The sequence below is a fragment of the Dunckerocampus dactyliophorus genome, chromosome 11, assembly GCF_027744805.1.
Source record: "Dunckerocampus dactyliophorus isolate RoL2022-P2 chromosome 11, RoL_Ddac_1.1, whole genome shotgun sequence".
Taxonomy (NCBI): domain Eukaryota; kingdom Metazoa; phylum Chordata; class Actinopteri; order Syngnathiformes; family Syngnathidae; genus Dunckerocampus; species Dunckerocampus dactyliophorus.
The window spans coordinates 17,197,002-17,218,250 of record NC_072829.1 but is presented as its reverse complement, the minus strand read 5'-3'; the positions used below and the strand labels follow the sequence as shown (position 1 = coordinate 17,218,250).

Here is a 21,249-nt window from a genome sequence, read left to right as displayed (position 1 = left end):
CATTGTGCCTTTTGCTGTATTTTTATCATTTTTTTCTGTTTTTTAAATTTTATTTTGTTTCTGTAGTCATGCAATGACAAATGATGGCCCCTGAGCTGCACTTTGGGAATCCCGACACCCCTGCTTTAGTGGCTCTTGGTCCGGGTTGGGCTTGTGGCGTCGGCTTCATGAGCAAACCACAAATATTTGGTTTGTTGGCTCAGTGTAGTGGACGAGCGATGCGGATTGCGGAGAGAGGGGCTGGTCAATGCGCTACAACAGTCAGCCCTTAACGAGATTTTTTTGGAGGTGCACGTCTATGGAGTTATATTTGTGCCTCAACTTTGAGGTAGCAAAGGCAGACTTTGAGCCCTGTTAACGTGCAATAATTACTGTTGTGTGCGCAGGCACATCGCTGCAGCGCACTATCACTCCATCTCTCGGTGTACGAGGCGAGCCGGTGTACTAGTAGGTTTTGGGGACTGGGCTCAGAGGTTGCTGCCTGGATAGCGGCGAGGCGATCAACGGGTTGGCGACCCCTGCCATACAGTATTCAGTAATGTGCAGCCATGATGACAAATTTAAAAAAACAATATTGGTTTTTGACAGCAGCACTAGCCAGCAGAAGGTCAAATGCATTCAATATATTTTTATGGTCTGCTGAATGAATGAATGAATTTCTCTGCTGATGGAAGATTATATACCCAAAATCATCAGGAGGTGATCAGACTTTTACAACAAAGTATCAGACCATTTCCTGGAGAAGGAAAGGCTGCATGTACTTCATATACAGATAAAAGGTAAGAACACAAATGTTTTTCAGATAATTAAATACATAAATAAATAGGCTTAAGAAGTACCTGAAAACATTTGTAATTTTTTTTAACCAAAATGATTTATTCTCCTCTTTTTTTGGTTAGCCTCTTAATGAGCAACCTGTATTAAAATAAAAAAACTCCAAAGGAGTCAGTGCCTCGCCAGCCATGAAGATCACCGCACATCACTGACAGTATCTCTCTAATCCTTACAGAAAGATTGCTCCTGACACAGTAAAAATTTCAAGTGACCCTAAATGCATGAGTGAAAAAGCACTAATAAACAAAAATTTTGCTCCTCACACAATCAAAAGAAGATGCTATGTTATGCTCTTTTGACTGGTAGTATACATGTCTAAACCAAATACAAGCTTGGTAATTCACTGGTTAGTCAATTTATTTCTGTAGTTATATCACCATTATGCTGTTTAGGTTTAAACATGGGATGAGTTACGGATAATGCATTTTTCCCAAGTACAGCTCGTCATTATCCGTAATCGTGATGAAGGAAAATCCTCATTGTGTAACTGCTTATGTATTCACTATTCAGGCTCTGTGATTGGCCAGTCACACACAGCGCCCGCCCCTCCCTAGACAGACTTGCTGCAGGCTGCAGTCAGAGAGGAGCCGTGCATCGCTCACGTACGCGGTGCATTTGACAAGACAAAGCTGTAAACGGCTCGTGTTGCGTCGGTCACTGCTGGGTTTTTTTTTTTTTTTTTTTTATCTGCTAGCTTCTAATTTGGCTCGTGATATAAAGTCAGTTTGAAAACTTTGCTTCAAGTCCTGAATGCGGTGCTTTTGAGAAAACTACAGTGAACAAGGCTGACAGATTATATTCTTGTTTGCCATCACTGGATGTTTGCATGAATCACCAACTTCACAGAGATCATTACAAAATAATTAAATAATAAAGCCTTACAGATCACTTACACACATACACAGTACACATATAGATGAATAATAAAAAAAAATATAGCAACTTCTAATCAATCCTTGTCAATTTCAGACTTAATTTAAGCCACTCCTATTTCTAGTTAAACCATTCCGACCTCCAGTTTATGCCCCGCCCAATCTGAGTACAAATACGGATACAGATAATTTCGATGGGTGAAAAGATACACATACAGATACAGATACAGATAGTGGTGTACTCACTCATCCCTAGTTTAAACCCATTATTTACCAGTTGGGCCGAATTGAGGGATGATTGCACTCACACCACAACTGAACCGAGACAAGTTAATTTGGGACCATCTCTTCAAAATGATCTTGAACCAGTTGGCTAAGTCCATTTTCGAGTTTATGATCTGTGTTCTCACTTGTGTCATCAAGTAGGCAGGTCCAATTACAGTATGTATGTATGAAACTATGCTCAGAATACACTCAGACACGGTCAAGACTATGTTTTGGCCAATGTCCTACACTGTCCAACTATGTGTTTATTTGTGTGCCACTTTCATTATTAAACATATTTTCGAAAGTATATGAAATATATCGGATGTTTGCTTGGAACACATCAAACATACTCCCATTGTTTTGATTTGTTTTTTTAATTTCCAAAAGACTAAGCACTGCAAACACAGTAGTGCTTACTTTGAATTTAAAACAACACTGCATTTAGTCTTTGTAAACAGAAATAATACATATGTTTATATGCATATGGAACATGGAATTAGGAAAAGATCAGAAGTAGTCACGTAAGATGCAAGTAGAAGCTTTCTAATGCATGGGATGAATTTCTAAATGCCAGCCTTGGAGTAATTGAGGCTTTTTGCAACAATATACCCCATACAGTTCGACAACTATTGTGTGATATGAGCTTGAAGTGTAGGTTTCAGTGTGGTTAAAAAAAAAGCGTCAGCAGAAGTAGGGTTGGACACTGCCCAGTCTCTAAGATTGAACTGGGACTAACATTACGATTCTGCCGGGATCGTGAAAAAGTTATTATTTTGATTCCTAATTCTGATGCTCACTTTGCAGACCGGAAGAAATAGCCGTGAACAACATTAAAAAAAAGAAGCCGGCCAGCGAGCACCAGCAAAGAAGAAGCAGCTAAAAAGTTTGGCTTACCTTCATAAAAAAGAGCGGTTGGCTTGGTGCAACATTTGCAACACAATGATATCATGCAAAGGTGGTTGCACGATCAACGTGATTAATGTTCACACAATCATACTATTTTTCAAAAGTAAACATCTTTTGTGAAAGCATACTCCTGTAAAAAGAAACTTAAAACATTTACATTCAAGTTGAATGCTTTTAGTTTATACACTGTTTGAAAATAGCCCTGTAAGAAATTCCTAGTAAAGTTGATGAAAGGTTCATATCATTAAAAAGTTCATTGAGAAGTTCAGACATTTCATCCAAAAAGAACTCTGATTAACGCCCTCATTTAAAGCAGTCTAAACTTTTATGACACTGCCTCTAAAAAGCATCGGAATCGAGAATCGTTAGGAACTGGAATCGAAACGAGGAATCGGAACCAGAATCATTCAAATTCAAACGATGCCCAACCCTAAGTAGATCGTAGTAACTTTTTGATGTTTGACAAGACTAAGTTTGATGTTTGACAGGACTATACTGGCTACTGTAAGCCATCAGTATGCTTCCTGTAAGGTCTTACTTGATGCAAAGTTAAACACCACTAGAACAACATCCCCCAAAACTTTCAAGATTATGTTTAAAGACATTTTTAATATAGTGTTAAATATGATCAAAGCACTCGCACTGCCAATCTTCAGCTCCCACAGCAGGAAAATGTGTAGAAAATTGGCATTCAAACACTGTATATCTGTGACAAAGCCACATTAGACTATGAATTGGCTGTTTCAATCCTAGTGGACAAAATGCAAAGACCAAATCTGCCATACGCTCTCAGAAGACTTGAATTCTGGAAGGTCTGCCTTAAACTGCCTCAATACAGACCGCCTCTTTTGTTTCTTTTATGAATAATGTATTTGACACAGACATATGCTGTTCTGTACTGTATTTGGCATCTGCATGACTCTTGGAAGGATAAACCTATTGTAATGTGCCGAAAGCTTGAGACTCCAAGGCAGGTTTTTCAATAGCTCTTTGTATTTTAATTGCTGGTACGATTATGTGCCTAAGCTGGAGTCACACAGACTCCTGCTGCTTTATGTTGCTGCCATGAACACAACAGAAAAATTCAAAAGCCCTGCCTACCAGGAATGGCTGTTGTATATTGTTATACTGGCAAGGATATACTGTTGTTATTTTACATTATTATTATTTTACATAGTTTTATTTTACATTATTTTTGTTATTTTATCGACTGTCTGGACCAGGAACACACACACTAATTTAATGTCACCTGGTGACAGCTGTGACATCATGTATCAGGATTGTGTTTGTTCTCTCTCCCTCTTGCAGATATAATAGCCTGACTGAGGTGGAAGGGTCCGAATTCAGGTCACTACGGCAATTGGAAATGCTCATGTTACATGGTAACGACATAAGCACTGTCCAAGATGGAGCATTTTACAGCTTGCGGTCGCTACAGGTAGTGTGTACAATATGTCATTGTGTTCTTGTAAGTTATCCTACTATACACTGGAGGAGAAACTATCAAAAACAATTAATAACAGCATTCACTCTGTGTGAATAAAAACATGATTGTTCAATTTCAAATATACCAATCACACAATTAAGCCCAGTTATTAAAAATGAAACCCAAGTCACTGATTCTGGGGCTCAACTGTGATTAAGGTGGTTGATTAAGTTGCATTCTTTAATTATGTCCCAAACTTGTGCTATAAATTTGGTAGGTATTCCTGTCACTGTGGTGCTTCAGTGAAAATTCCGGCCTCACAATGATTCTGTACGACTGAGTCACTGTCATTGAATTAAACGTGTAATCGCCAACAGTAGCGAGCTGTGTATTTGGTACCTGGGCCATCAGTGAGAACTTAACCAACTTAATCCACTTCTTAATATCACCACTATCATGTCACAATTATCCAAGCCATCAATTACATACAAAAATGCATTATAGCAATGAGTGACATGAAAGAGGCATTTTGCATATTGGGGATGAATATCATTATGGCTCTCGCTCATTTATCGCTGTTAACTGGTTCCAGATTCGACCACGATAAGTGAATTTCCGTAAAGTAGGATTCAATGTTAATGAATGAAATATATTCACATTTAGAAACTACAAAACCTTTTTATGACCTTTAAAAAACGTTTTTTTAAACAATATCAGAGCCCTGTAGACATGAAATAAATCCCCCGTAGTCACCTTTACAATCCTGTTATTCTTTGTTTACAACACATTGCTCAACGTAATGTAATGCGCAGGCTACGGGATCACTGCAGCGACACAAGAGTATAGCAAGCTACTGAGCTAACTAGTTAGCCTCACCAGTTAAATTTTTCTAAAATTAGGAAAGTGTTTCAAACGAAATTAGGAAGAAGGACAAAGTAAGACGCTAACACCACTTCCACACGGAATGGGAAGAGAACTACATATGTCTCATCAGACATGCAGTGTGAAGGTAATCTAATCTAGTATTATGTAACATTACTGACACCTAGTGGCCAGAATACTACTTATAACTTGTTTTTCTATATTATTTGACTAATAATACTCTAATAATACTGCTAGTAACTTCAACCGGCGAACAACAACAACTCCAAACTTCTAAATTACAACATCATCTGGAGCAATTCAGAATATTTTTTTTTATGTACTGTACCCACCAGAGATTATGATTATTTTTATACAAAATCCATCCTCCTTTCCAGATTGCTACTTTTGTTGACTATTTGTCGAACTGTTTTGCTCTGATCAATGAATCAAAGGACAGAAAATGCTGACGTTATTGTGGACCAGATGTGAGGCAAATCTGAAATCTGAAAAAAAACAAAACAGCCCCATTGCTAATACAGATTAAGTGGCATATGCCAGCAGTACTGATTCTGAAGGCCTTGGGCAGATTAGATTTACATGGCAAAACATAGAAGCTGAAATCTGATTGGACAGAGAAAATCTAACATGCACGTACACTACCGGAAGTAGTGAAGCCAAGAGACACGCTACAAAATGAAGATAAAATGTTGGGAATAAATGAATACAATTTCAATTTAGGGCCGCACGGTTGTCTAGTGGCGAGCATGTTGGCCAACACAGTAACAGCCTGGAGATCGGGAAGACCTGGGTTTGATTCTCCCCTGGGCATTTCTGTGTGGAGTTTGCATGTTCTCCCCGTATGTGCGTGGGTTTTCTCCGGGTACTCGGGTTTTCTCCCACATTCCAAAAACATGCATGTTAGGTTAATTGGAGACTCTAAATTGTCCATAGGTATGAATGTGAGTGTGAATGGTTGTTTGTCTATACAGTGGCTTGAAAAAGTATTCATACCCCTTGAACTTTCCCACATTTTGTCACGTTCCGACCACAAACATAAATATATTTTATTGGCATTTTAGATGAAAGATCAACACAAAGCGACACACAATTGTGAAGTAGAAGGAAAACTGTACATGACTTTCAAATTTTTTTAAAAATAAAAAACTGAAAAATGTGGCGTGCAAAAGTATTCAGCCCCCTTTTCTCTGAGTGTAACCAGTTGCCTTCAGAGGTTGCCTGATGATTGCTGAATGATCAGCTGTTGACCTAATGATTAAATGGAGTCCACCTGTGTGTAATCTAACCTTAGTATAAATACAGCTCTTCTGTGACGGCCTCAGAGGTTTGCTAAGAGGACACTGGTCAGTGAACAGAATCAGGAAGTCCAAGGAACACACTAAACAGGTCAGGGATAAAGTTGTAGTGAAGTTTAAAGCAGGGTTAGGTTATAAAAAGATTTCCCAAGCTTTGAACATCTCACAGAGCACTGTTCAATCCATCATCAAGAAATGGAAAGGGTATGGCACAACTGCAAACCTACCAAGACATGGCCGTCCACCGAAACTTACGTGCTCAAGAAGGAGAGCACTGATCAGAGATGCAGCCAAGACGCCCACGGTAACTCTGGAGGAGCTGCAGAGATCCACAGCTCAGGTGGGGGAGTCTGTCCATAGGACAACAATTAGTTGTGCACTGCACAAATCTGGCCTTTATGGAAGAGTGGCAAGAAGAAAGCCATTGTTGAAAGAAAGCCATAAGAAGTCTCGTTTGCAGTTTGCCAGAAGCCATGTGGGGGACACAGCAAACGTGTGGAAGAAGGTGCTGTGGTCAGATGAGACCAAAGTTGAACTTTTTGGCCTAACTGCAGAACGTTATGTGTGGCGGAAACCTAACACTGCACATGACCCTCAACACACCATCCCCACTGTCAAACATGGTGGTGGCAGCATCATGTTGTGGGGCTGCTTTTCTTCAGCAGGGACAGGCAAGCTGGTCAGAGTTGATGGGAAGATGGATGGAGCCAAATACAGGACAATCTTGGAAGAAAACCTGCTGGAATCTGCAAAAGACTTGAGAATGGGGCGGAGGTTCACCTTCCAGCAGGACACCGACCCTCAACATAAAGCCAGAGCTACAATGGAATGGTTTCAAACAAAAGATATTCCTGTGTTAGAATGGCCCAGTCAAAGTCCAGACCTAAATCCAATCGAGAATCTGTGGCAAGATCTGAAAACTGCTGTTAAAGAGGAGAAGCGGTAAAGAAAATGGATGGATGGAATTTCAATTTAGAACAAATAAAAAAATATAAGTTGTAAATATAGGTCAGTGCCTCTGATACAGTAGATACTGTAGTGTTGAGGCCAGCAGAGAAGGCCTTGCTGGCTCTGACTGCCCACCACTGATTACCAAAAGCCATCTCAATGTGACTTACTTTTTAATCTTGCCAAGTAAATCCAGATTTAATGTTTTATTTTCCAGTTTGCCATGTACAGTACTATATACAAAAGGTTGAACACAATTCCATTCTGAGGCCCCTGATGTCTTTTGATTTTGAAATAGTTTCTTCAATTCACAACCCAACACTCAGCCTTTAATGACGGATGGACAAAATGCAATGCATACATTTTTTCCAAGACTTAAGACATTTTTGGCGTTACACTGTATGTAAACTACCCTTGAGTAAATGTTGACATTGGGTTGATCGTTTCGTATGTTTATATTCCCAAAACTAAAACTTCATGGAATTTGCTTTATGATGCAGATTTGTTTTTCTATTAGCTAACAACAATTCTATATTTTTCCAGATAATGAAGCTGAGTTACAACAAGCTAACAACAGTGACCCCTGGTTTGTTTGAGGGTCTTGTTGGTCTGGTTCGTCTCCATCTGGACCACAACCTCATCAGCTTTATCGAGCCATACTCATTTTCGGGTTTGACTTCTCTCAAACTGTTACAACTGGAGGGAAATCTTCTTAAAGAGATCCATCCTCATACCTTCATTACAGTGTCCCTGCTTGGAAACTTTTGGACCTCTGGACTCAAGTAAGACAGCATTTTTCTGTCCTTGTTTGTTGTTGTTGTTGTTGTTGTAGTAATACACTCTTTCTTCTCAGACACTTACACCTTTCAGACAATCTGTTGGATCAGCTCCCTGCCTCTGCATTGAACACAGCTCCCAGGCTGGAGCTCCTCTCTCTTCATGGTAACCCCTGGACTTGTGATTGTCAGCTTCACTGGCTGGTACAGTGGAGCTCCACACATGAAGGTACTGTATATGTACAAAATATTCAAATTTGTAATCATACTGTATTTATTTGTAGGCTATTTATGACTAACGGAAATTGACTCCCCCCATTCCTACGCAAAACATAAGTATTATAGGGTGATTTAAAGGAAAACTGCACTTTTTTGGAATTTTGCTCATCATCCACAATCCTTATGTGAGACATGAATATCACGTTTCGCTGGACAGGAGCTAGAGCTTCCTGTCCTGCACTCTTATTTTGGCAAGCTGTGCTTCCTGCTCGGTGGAAGAGGCAGCTGCTTCACACCTGCTGCCCGCACAGCTGTCGCCAATTAGTAGCAGTTAAAAGGCCAGCGTCCTCATATGTACGCCGCTGGCTCATTGAGTTTGTCACTAGTGCTATAACGTAGACTACCTACTCACCTGTGCCTTGGAATGTACCTGTCAGTTTTTTCACAGAGCTTTCCTCTCTGTCGCTTTTTGTTCCCATGTCTTTTTTTTCAGTTTCTGAACTATTAAAACCTTTTTATTTTGCACACCATCGCCTCATCTCTGCATACTGGGGGTCAAGCAGCCACCACGCATTCGTGACAATGAATGATATAAAAACAGATAAAATGAGGCAGCTCATGAATGCACGTACTGGGACACACCAATTCTGCCTAAAAAAAAACCCGCAATTAAAACTCTAACAACATTTTATATTGATATATACATGCTGTGACCATGTAATAACAGGCACATTCATGATAACGTGTAATACTTACAGTATTTTGCTGTAATTTGGTCATTCTAAGAATTACGGGCACTTCCTTCCTGGGTGCATTGTTTTCACATAGCAACATAGAAATAAACGCATACACCTCGTGTTAACTTTTCCAAAATCAAAAACAAAAACACAGCAGCAGTGGCGGCAGCTCCACTATGTAGCTTGAGGCATTGTCAGCACGGCGCTGACATGCTGTGGGTGATTGTGTGGTGAAGCCAGTCGCTAGCCAGTGTGATGTGACGCGGTGTCACTACACCATAACGTAGTTCTTTGGTGTAACAATGTTAATAACAGCAACAATGTTGCAAGCTACAGGAGGCCACATTATGTAAAAGGAGCATTGGATTTTTAGCTGCCTCTTGTTATCTGATTTTATATCTTTAGAACACACAGAAAAGGGAAAGACGTGTGTTCATTTCTCACATAAGGATTGTGGATGATGGGCAAAATTCCCAAAAAGTGCAGTTTTCCCTTAAGCTCATTTTAAAAGCATTGTCTCTTTAAAGATAAACAAAAAATGCCCAATAATATGAATAAAATCTTAGTTTCAACATGTTAGAATCTAGTGAATCCGCCCCCCCGGTCCGCAGGAGATTTGTGGGAACACAAGCCGGTCCATGGGTCAAAAAAGGCTGGGGACCACTGCTGTAGTTCATTGGTGTCCTATTGTTTTATGATACTTTCTGTCTCTCCCTCTGTCCTTTTCTTGCTTTCAGGAGTAATAAAGTGTAAAAAGGAACGTGAAACCAGCACAGCTGAGATTTGTCCCCAGTGTTTCTCACCTCAACCCCTGAACGGTACCCTCTTGCTTGGGTTAACTGAAGACCAGCTTACCTGTGAGAGGCCAGCTCTTCACTCTTCCCTGAAACTCTGGGACAACCCAGTGTGGGCTGAATCTGATACAGAACCTGACCTCCCATACACCCGTGATCTTGAAAAGCCCTTAGGTGACCTGAGCTTTGCTCTGTCGGATAGCCATGGAAATAATGCCCACGTGGTGTGCGACGTGCGTCACCCAGGAGACAGTTCACCAATAAGCTGGACAGTGAATACACGGACAGCACAAGGGTTGTCTATTAATGTATCATTGGCAACTGTCCTTGAGTGTGAGATTGATCGTGAAAAATTGCAAAACCTTTGGCAATTGGTTGCATATTACTATGAAAGTCCTGCTATTTTGGAGAGAGGTCAACAAAGAGCAAACACGAGCAAAACAACTTATCAATATGCACAAGTTCCAAATGAGAATTCCCCTTATTTTACAGACTTAAAGGGTTATTTAGTAGGAGAGCCTACATGGCTGCTTCAACACAGAGTCACTTTAAAGCTTAATAGGCAGCAAACAACAACCAAGAAACTGGTGATGGATTTTACTACAGTGATCACCAAGCGTATTAACAGTCATCATAGAGGGCAGCAAGACAACACTGACATTCCTTCTTCTTGGGCAATGATTAATCGTGGAACTGCAGGACGTGTGAAAACTGCTCTGGAGGGCTCAGAGGTTCATTTAAAATGCAGTGTTGTCACTTCACAACAGGATGTGAAAATGGAGTGGATGCTTCCAGATTTGTCCATTGTGGAGAGTATTACTGATAAAGTCAAAATTGATGACACAGGGGACCTTGTCATAATGAATACATCACAATCTGACTCTGGCCTCTACCACTGTATGATCAGAACAAAAGCTGGAGTGGATTTGATGTCTCTGAGGCTTACTGTCAAAGAACGATCACTGAGTCCCACTGCTTTCAATGGTCAGAAAATGATAGTTGAAAAGGGAGGTTCAATCTCTCTCCCATGTGAAGTAACATCAGTGCAACCCAGTCAAACTGTTTGGTACATGCCCAAAAACAAAGTTCTTCTTCCCACACAAAAGACAAGAAAAGCAACAGTAATGGAAAATGGGACTTTGGTGGTAAAGAAATTGATGGAAGAGGATTCAGGGGAGTATAGTTGTTTGGCCTCAAATCTCTATGGCGTTGACATGCTGTCACACATAGTGGAAGTCACAGGGGAAATGGTCTCCCAAAACTCTGAAGTAAAGACAGAAACAGAGCAGCAAATCTTAAACACTGATGAGGAAGAGGGTTCAGCGGGAGATTACCAAGAAACTAGTCGGCGTTTTGTGACACAGGTTTCTATGGAAGGAAAACAGCATCGGAGTCCTGAAACAAACAAAATCCCAAGGAAAGATCTGAAACGAAAACCCACCATTATTGTGAAGAAATTAGATCCTAATTACTGGGCGGAGGTTTTGGCTAAAACCAATGCTAAACTACCCATTTCACGGGCCTCAGAGTTGCCGCTACAAGATTCCACCACTCAAATTGTCCCAGCCACTTTGCCCAACCCTGCAACTACCATTTCCTCCTTTCTAATATCCAGCAATTTTCCCATCACAACAATTTCTGATGTTAGGATTGAGCCAACAACTTTTCTGTTGGAAACGCAACCAAAAACTTCACTGACCCCATCTGCCAGAAGCACAGAGCCATCCAAGCAGCAGGTTATTGAGATTACCGACAAAAACAATGGCATAACTGAGTCTTCAACTGTTGCAACCCAAGCCGAAAAAGCAGAAAACAGAAATTATGGTGAAGCTAAAAGGAAATTTTTTCCTAGTAACTCCAGTCGGAGAAGGCCACCTTTCAGGCGTAGAAAACCTCCAATGAGAAGAATTAAACCTGATCTGAAACCGTTCCGTCATTCATCAAACATGCTTAATTCTACAGTTTCCCCACCAACAATCACAACAACTATTACTACAGTCACTACCACTGCAATTGGTAAGACAACATCTGCACTACCTACAGTCACTGCTTACTACCGGACCGAGGAAGACAAAGTCGATGAAAAATCTAATTACAAGGATAGTGGTGGTTTGGATGAAAAAAAAGAATCAAACTCTGAAACACGTCATACTCTTCAGGATTTTAAAAATAGGTTCACCGCATTTCAATCAGTTGTAGAAAAAGAAGCCAACTTAGATATTCCTCCAGAAGCACATGTTTTACCTTATACAAAAACAAAGACAGAAGTTAGTTCTCTCCCAACCAAAATGACTCTTGTGGAAGAAACAGAGCAAGGTGGTTCAGAAAAGATATCTAAAGGAAAGATGGTGGACCATCTGGAAGAAAAAGGTCAGACTGAGGGAATGCACAAAGCCCTCGAGAAAGTCAAATCTGAGAATGAGCTGGTCACCCAGAGTTACAATATGTGGCATAAACCTCTTTCCACAATCCAAACACCAAAACCAAACAGGCATCCTTCACTGGAACAAAACAGACCAAACCAAACAAGAGGTTCATCATCCAAAGTGATTACTTCACATGTAAACAAAAACAAAACAAAAGAGGACAGTATTTACAAGGAAAATATAGAGGTGGCTAGAGCAAGAACAAAGCCTGAAATCCCCCATGTTCCTATAGTGCAGCCGATTCACCCCTGGCTCCACCAGTACAACCAAGGACGAGAACAACCAACATCTGCACAGGTGCTACAAACACACAAAGACGGATATTCAGAAAAACTGAGTGAAGTGGATCTTAGTAGCCCTCCTTTCCCTCCCCACACTGCACCAACCTCCCGTTGGTCTACAAACCATCATCATTATCCTGTATATCCTCCTTGGCCAGGGCAACGGTCATTTCTTTATCCCAAACAAGGTAGGGAAATCTGTGTTAAATTGGTGGTATGTGGAGATGTTTTGGCCAAAGGTCTAATTTTTCTTCCAAGGTGCTGTGCCACACATTGTGCCCACACAGGAAGCCAGACCTCAGGGTCAAAACCCAGTTGCTACCAACAGACCGGAGATCATAGCTGAAACAGTAAAGCCCACACCCACTCACAGAAGCCAAGTCAGAGATCATCTCTTACTGTCAAGGCTGAGGAACAGATACAGACAGGTACGATTTATAGTATGTTTGTGGGTTTAAAAAAACAAGTGCTAGTGGTAACAATTAAGTATTGACTATAGACTGAAATTTGTGGTTTATATTATTTTTTTCAGGCGTACGTTGATCGTCTCTCACAGCTTGGAAAAATAATGACACCAAAACCGCGCATAAACTACGACAATCCTGTAAACCCAATTCAACCCAGTCCCATACCGCTTAACCCAGTCAGAGCCTTCCTTCCCAGACCACAAGCACCAACACCCTCCAATGCCTTGCGACCTCCAAACTTTGCTAAACCTACAGTGTCGGCATTCTCTGGTTTCAATTCAACCCCTCATCCTCAGCAACCTACCAAATCAGGATTACAGCCAGGGAGTCAGTGGCCTGTTCGAGGTAGGTATTTACAGTAAAACAAAACACTATATCGTAAAATAATAATATTCTTTTTAGAATATTTCATTTTAAAGTAAAACTGTTAAATGTGTCTTCAGCTGGAATTGGCTCTCGACATCCAACTGCTGCACCTCCATACCCACGGGTGTTCGGAGCTGGGGCTGGTGGGGCAAAACCCCGCATCACCACAGTAAACAAAGCCAGTGTGTCAGTGCTGGCAGAGGGTGATGCTGTTCTACATTGTAAAGCAACAGGGAATCCTGACCCTAGCATTGCATGGACAAAAGTATCTACAGGTAATATGTTAAAGTGAGAAAGAAACGGCTTTGGTGACATGGTAGGAAGCCATGTGTAATATAAACTAACTCTGGAATGTTAATACAGTATGTACTCAAGGAGGAACATTTATATCTGAACATGAACATTGTGGCTATCCAAAATGTGTTTGGGTCTTTCATGTTCTTCTCCTTTTTTGGGTTCCCTCCTCAGGTGCCACCATACCAGCCAACACCAAGCATGGTTCCCGTTTTGAAGTCTTCAAAAATGGAACTTTTGTAATTAAAACAGTCCAGCTTCAGGACAGAGGCCAGTACCTTTGCACTGCCCAGAATAGGTTTGGATCAGATCGTATGGTAATCACGTTAGCAGTCCAGACTGAGGCCCCCAAGATCCAACCTGCCAGGTCTACGGAAATAGCAATCTATTTAGGAAAAAGTGTGACCCTTGATTGCCTTGCTTCTGGAAAACCACCAGCCCAAATTTCCTGGATTCTACCAGATGGCACATTTGTTCGTGAAATTGGGACTGTTCATTCCCGACTTCCTCAAATGTCACTACTTGTGAATGGGACATTGCAAATGCCGTCAACAAATTTCTCCAGTAAAGGAGACTATAAATGTATTGCAAGCAATGCAGCAGGTGCTGATACAATCATTTATCATCTTCATGTTGCAGCTTTGCCTCCAAGCATCAGTGAAGCTGCAAGTGACACTGTGATCATTCCGGCAGGTAATTAAAATAACTAGGTAAATAAAATAAACAAACTTAAAATATTCAACTCAATACCCATAAATGGGTAACTAAGTAACTATTTACATTTACACAGGTAGGGGTCTATATGTCCATTGTTCCTTGAAAGGTGAACCTTTTCCCACTTTGAAGTGGGCACTGCCATCAGGGGTCCATGTGAAGCCATCACAGTTCCTGGGACATCGGCTCTTTGTCTTTCCCAATGGGACACTGTATGTGAAAAATGTCTCACCAGCTGATGCAGGGAGGTATGATGGATTTGACATGTTTGAATTAACTGCCCTATCAGTATAGTTATTTAAACATTAGTTGGGTGCAAGAATGATAACAGTAAAGTTATTCTTTCCCCACAGGTATGAATGTTTGGCCGCAAACACTGTGGGCATTGCCAAAAGAACTGTGCGGATTGAAGTGAGGGCAGATAGCTCCTCAAATAGCCCCCATCCTCCTGTTCTTTTCCCCCCTATTCAGCATCATGCTGTTCCATCCCGTCAGCACTCAGTGTCAGCTATGTATGGTTCTGCTGTTTACTTACACTGTCCAGAGTCTAGTGGATACCCAAGGGGCACCATCTGGCAACTACCCTCCAAAACCACCATCGAGCATCGATACAGGTAAGAGAAATCCTCAGTGCGGGACTTCATAAATCACTACACAATAACATATTTTGAGATGTTTTTAAATTTGAGTTACTGCTTTAATCTTTAAGTAATTTCTCTCTTCCATCTGCCTCCAGTCCAGAGAGACCAATTAAAGTTTTCCGGAATGGGACTCTGAGGATACTTCAGCTAACAGAGCTGGATGGCGGAAATTATCTGTGTATCTTTCAGCGACCCAATGGAGAGGACATGGAGCTCTTTCGGGTATAATTAGGGCAGATAGAGACTCTAGGCAGATCACGTTAGTTTAACATGCAATAGTGAGAGTAGACAATGTGAAACAAAATGTAGTGCATCTTCTCACTCATGCATCACATATTTTTGTATCAGGTGGATGTCTTGATGACGCCGCCCAGAATCGAACATGTGAGAACAGCACAATCAAAAGTGAACTTTGGAGAAAATGTCCAGGTATCGATAGAAAACACATGTAATGACCCTCAATGTTGGTGTATTATAGGTTAAAGTGAAAATAACAAATGCATCAAATTAATTCTATTGTTACTGCAGTTAAAGAATGGGTGAAACATATCAATCTATCCAGAGACTCCTTATGTTTGTTTTTGTATCCTTCCTAGGTGGATTGTGTTGCAACAGGCCTCCCAGATCCAGAAGTCTCTTGGAGCCTACCAGATGGAACACTAATCAACAATGCACTTCAGTCTGACGACAGTGGCTATCGCAACCGCCGATATGTTATTTTTGACAATGGAACATTACTTCTCCATCAAATGGGCAAAAAAGATGAGGGTGACTACACTTGTTATGCAAAGAACAAACTGGGTAAAGATGAGAGAAAAGTTAGTGTCAAAGTTGGACCAAACGCCCCAAGAATTAGTTTTCAATCCCAGTCACTGATAACTGTGAAATATGGAGAGTTCGCTAAAATGAGCTGTCAAGCAACAGGTGAACCAACACCAAGGATCTTTTGGATCTCACCACGTAACGATGTGATCCCAACATCATCAGACAAGTTTGACATTATGGAAAATGGTATGTTAGTGGTGAAAAGAGTAACGCTTGCTGATGAAGGGAAATATGCATGTGTGGCACGAAATTCTGCTGGTGATGACGTAAAAAATGTACTTCTTGAGGTTGAATTCCGGGAACCCTTTATTAATGGCAAAAAAGGAAAGACTTCCAGAAATGTTGTCGGTGTTTCTTATCAAACAGTGCTATTGGACTGCAAGGTGGAAGGGAAACCTGTGCCAAAAGTTTGGTGGGTTACCCCTTATGGCCACTCGCTTCAAACTTCCTACCTCAGCGGCCGCTTCCAAGTCCACCAAAATGGCAGTTTGGAGGTGAGAGGGGCAAGGAAGACAGATGGAGGCAGGTACATGTGTATGGCCAAAAACCATCTAGGTGAAGCATCATTAGTAATTGAATTAGATGTGGCGCCAATAGCAGAGAAGCCAAGTTTCGCTGTTCCTAATATTGAAATCATATCAATTCAACAATATGGCAGGGAATTGTACCTGCAGTGCCCTGCTCGTGGCAAGCCAAACCCTGAGTTTGTGTGGGTGCTACCTAATGGAACAATGTTAATGCCTGGTTTTAGACTCCAACGCTTTACCCACCATCAGGGCAACGGCACTCTGTGGATCTCTCAGCTGGCTGCAAGCGATAAGGGAGTTTACAGGTGTCTAGCAAAGAATATAGCGGGACAAGCAGAGAAGCGCTATGCACTGGAAGCGGGCAGAAAGCCGACAATCAGAGGACCCGCAGGTACAGTATACTTTTCATTTTCAGTCCATTTATTTATTCGTGTTTAGTACTGTTGTATTTCCAATTTCCAGGTGGGATAAAGATCACCTACGGCCAAACTCTCAACTTGCCCTGCACTGTGGAAGGCTGGCCACAGGCGTCGATCGCATGGACCCTACCCAATGGCTTCACTTTGGATAAACCTCAGTCCGTTGGGCGAGTTACGTTTCTTGCCAATGGGACCCTCCAGATGAGGCAGATTGCTACTTTTGACAAAGGGACATATATATGCAAAGCCTCAAATGCATTTGGCTCATCAACATTGTCATACCCTATCACGGTAATGGTTCATCCACCACGCGTCACCAGTATGCTACCCTCCATCACCAGAGTCAGTCGGGGATCGCCAGTGAGGTTAAATTGTGTTGCTACTGGTGTTCCCAAGCCAGAAATTTCATGGACTCTACCTGGCAGTACTACATTGGTTCCACATAACCACTACATAGTCCAAGGAGGGATCCACATGACAGAGGATGGTAGCTTGGTTATTCAGAACCCTGTGCTCATGAACTCTGGTATCTATAAATGCAATGCTAAAAATGCCCTTGGAACAGATTTTAAGTCTACATACCTACAAGTGGTGTGAGTGTCATGATGTTACTTATTTGTTGTGAGGATTGTGAGGTTAAGGAGTTCTCCCAGCAGGGTTAAGACTTAATGATTTGTCCATAAGGGCGTTAGTAACCGTCTATTATACAACAATTAGGATGCCATGGAGAAAAGCCACTAGCTGTCTAGCCATAGGCAGCCTGATGTTTTGCATTTAATGTCCTCACCACACATTAAAATGCATTGGGCGCGTTACCTCGACCTCTTACCTCTGGCTACATGATGCAGCTTTGGATAAGTTGTGATTTCAATAAAAGGATACTCTGAAGTGGGGACTGCATTGTAAGAATGGATCTATCTTGTATGTACCCATTTGATGTACATAGAATGAATTTGTTCTGTACATGATAGAAAATCATATACTCATACTGTATATTTGCAAATCATTTGTATCAGTGGCATTTATTCATGTGCAGTAATGCAGGAAAATAGTTAACAGACGTATAGCAAATTTTTGAATGGTAGATACACAGATTAAGTCAATTAATGTGTCAAAGGCTTGGAAATTAAATCGCATAGATGGAGCCTCATTGACAATGTAGAACTTCTTTCTTTCAATCACACTGCCGATGTGCTTCATGGGAGAATAGGTCATACCTAGAAATCCTCGATATTGGCTTTCTTCTCTATATCCGATATGCCGAAACTGTCCAACACTTAATTTGCAATATCGTTATCTACCGATACCGATAAATGCAGAGCTCTTCCCTCAAACTAATGTCAGATCACATTTCATGTAATGAATGAACAAGTGGTGAGTAGTGAAGGAAGACACCATACTCTCCCCTCACATAACTAGTGCTTTAAAGTCATTGCAAATTGCTTGTTTACAATCCAAATTCAAAATTTGGAAATGACTCCAGACCGCAGACGTACCGGGCTAGTAAGCTTGTTGCTCTCTGGAGCATGGTGCAGTCTGATGAGGTCATGACTCATACGCTGGTAAAGGTTACATGCACACATACCAAGCATTATCCATTCATCCATGCAATACCTTATCCGATATAATTCGGCAGAAATACCAATACGGGCGATAACATCAGTTGGTCGATAGTATTGGACATACACTGGACATACAGTCATACCAGATTCCCGATCAATCAAAGGTGGCCACTGACGAAGTCAATGACAAAATATGCCCATATTAATATAAAAGTTTACTATATGAAAGTAAATATATTCTAAAAAAGATAAATGCAGTCTCATTAGCGATTCTAATGGGTTGGATCTTATTATGACAGTGCTCATGAAGGCAATGCTTCACAAAGCCTATTCATTTAAGTCATTCTCAGACTGTTCCTTCATCACCACAAGAATAAAATGTTTGTACTGTAAGCACATTTTAGATTTCTATCAGCTATACTGCAAAGGCAGTGATACCCTGAAATATTATTTTGGGTACATTATTACAATGGGTACGTTATTACAATGTGTATGTTTAAAGATGATCAATTTGCTTTTGTATGGCATCGGCAGACAGGTGATGATCAGTTGATCTTAAAGAGGTCTACTGTAACCCTGCCTTCTCCTGTAGCACCACTCAGACGTTCGTGATTGTGGTTTAACACACTTAGCAACATTTACTTTATGATTGATGAAGGGTGCCCTTCAGGAGGCTTATGTAGGGTGGCCCATGTGCTACAACCCTGTAGCATATCATTTATATACAGTAATTCCCTAGTTTATCAAGATTAATTGCTAAGCGCTGGTGGTGTAGTTTTGAGCCAGCTGCAAACAGTCCCTTTCATGAAAACACATTAAAGTGTTTAAAGTGCACTTTGAATTTGAAGTACAGTCGTTCCTCGTTTATCGCAGTGAACTGGTTCCAGAAGTGAATTTGGTGATCTGGCAATCACGTCTGCTGCTTGTCTCACTGAACAAATACTGACACCTAGTGGCCAATGTAGAATACTACATTCACAATTAGAATGCAAAGACACCGCAAGAAAGAAGGAGACACACTCCAAGACACACTCTTGGGTCACGACCCACCAGTTAAGAATCACTGCCCTTGGGGACCTGAAAGAGAGGAACGGCCTCAAAAGTAGCCCGTGTTTTTATTGTGCCTATTGTGAGATAATTCAATCAAGAGTGTTTCACCAAACATTACAGTAGCACTGTTGACTCCTAGTTACAAGTGTAGAATACTACAGTATATAGCGTCACGTCTTTGAATGCGTCGTCTGAATGCCTTGTATTTGTAGTTTTCTCCATGTAGCTGCTTCAGAATGCTTAATTTAGGAAAAAAGAATGTAACATTTGCTTAAATATGCACGTTTTTGCTAATAATAGGCCATATTCAACCACGACACAGCATGATTTATTAATTAATATGAAAACCGTGAGAGCGTGAAGCCTCGAAATTTGAACCGCGATGTGGCGAGGGACGACTGTAGTACATATCATTTAAAATGGCTTTTTCTTCAGGTTTTAGAGATGAAATCGGTTTCTATCTTTGTTTGTTTTGTCGTGAATCAGTCATAAAGGATACAATTCAGGTTTATGATGTCCAGGATTATTGACGCATTTATCATCACCAGTGTTTACTTAGGGAGTATTTGCATGAGCAGAATAAAACGTGTTGTACGCAGATGTGTATACTGTGTATATAAATGCATGCTATATTTCAGTTAGTTTTCACCAGAATGTGAATGTCTCACTCTGTCTCACTTCCACACAAATGAGTCTTTGACGACGGAAGAAGGCAGCTTTGTCAAACACAAATGTTGGGATTGTTCCTCACATCTTGTGTTGCTGTGCATGTGTGTGTGAGTGGGAGATTATGTTTATGTTGCTTTGAGAAAAAGAGACTCTGTGCAAAAGAGATTGTGTCTCTCTGGGGGATTGTTCGCCGCCATGAGTGTGTGTGTTGTGTGTATAACAAAGACACTGACAAAAAATGAGGGAAAGTGTGTTTCATATCAAATACAAGTGTGTGTCAGAATGGAGGCAAAGCCGCTTAAGTGTCTGGCAGCATTTTTTTATGCCAACATTTTTGTAAATGCTGAGTGACACAGATCTTCTGTCTTATGTTCATACTTGCTCTCAAGTTGTATTCTACATTCTTGACATTATTGCCGTACAAGGTGCACAAGGCTTGGATTAATTTGTAAAAAAAAAAAAAAAAAACTGTCTGGGAGTTATTATTAATAAATCTGTACCTACCTAACGAGCAATAATTTACAAAGAAGAACGCAATGATAACCTGTGACTATGTAAAGTGTTTAAAATGTGAGCTATTTTCACATAGAGGAGTGTACTGTGTATGAAACCACATTAATGAAGTGTGGAATCTGACAACACTGCAATCCTGTGCATTAAGGCCTTGTTGCTTCATGGAATGTGATGATATGAGCAGCTAATCAGATCACATGACCAGATAGTGTGAGAACTCTTTTGCATGTTCACACTAGCTGGTGAGGCTGCAGTATCGCAAATGAATTTGTCTATATTCCAAATGCATAGTGCACATTGTTGTACATTGACTTATAGTGTACTGTATATTATTGTGAAGGGCGTTTTTGGGGTGATTTTGGTTGACATTTTGTTTTATGAGACATGGCCCAAATGTTAGAAAAGGCTCTATATACCATCACTGCAAACTACAATACAGTATACGCATATTATAACAGTAAACCAATGCCAAACATAATGTATAAAAGCATACATTATGGGATGCACCGGATTTTATTGATTGTGCAGGTGTCCTTAAA

General features: G+C 40.8%; 1 protein-coding gene across 4 annotated transcripts in view; it reads left to right on the top strand.

Moving 5' to 3' along the window:
• The window catches only part of si:ch211-159i8.4 (matrix-remodeling-associated protein 5), a 30,141-nt gene extending 9,403 nt beyond the window's left edge, over nt 1–20,738 (top strand). For 3 of the 4 annotated variants that reach the window (XM_054792894.1, XM_054792895.1, XM_054792896.1), the window contains 14 exons: nt 4,188–4,317; nt 7,974–8,212; nt 8,284–8,435; nt 9,900–12,851; nt 12,922–13,091; nt 13,196–13,475; nt 13,574–13,771; nt 13,965–14,483; nt 14,581–14,752; nt 14,858–15,118; nt 15,241–15,367; nt 15,494–15,574; nt 15,742–16,888; nt 16,960–20,738. In XM_054792894.1, the coding sequence (XP_054648869.1) occupies nt 4,188–4,317; nt 7,974–8,212; nt 8,284–8,435; nt 9,900–12,851; nt 12,922–13,091; nt 13,196–13,475; nt 13,574–13,771; nt 13,965–14,483; nt 14,581–14,752; nt 14,858–15,118; nt 15,241–15,367; nt 15,494–15,574; nt 15,742–16,888; nt 16,960–17,513 (6,982 nt within the window). In that variant the 3' untranslated portion in view covers nt 17,514–20,738. The remainder of the gene's footprint in view (nt 1–4,187; nt 4,318–7,973; nt 8,213–8,283; nt 8,436–9,899; nt 12,852–12,921; nt 13,092–13,195; nt 13,476–13,573; nt 13,772–13,964; nt 14,484–14,580; nt 14,753–14,857; nt 15,119–15,240; nt 15,368–15,493; nt 15,575–15,741; nt 16,889–16,959) is intronic. The other variant, XM_054792897.1, reaches the window with a different exon arrangement.
• The last annotated feature ends 511 nt before the right edge of the window (nt 20,739–21,249 follow it).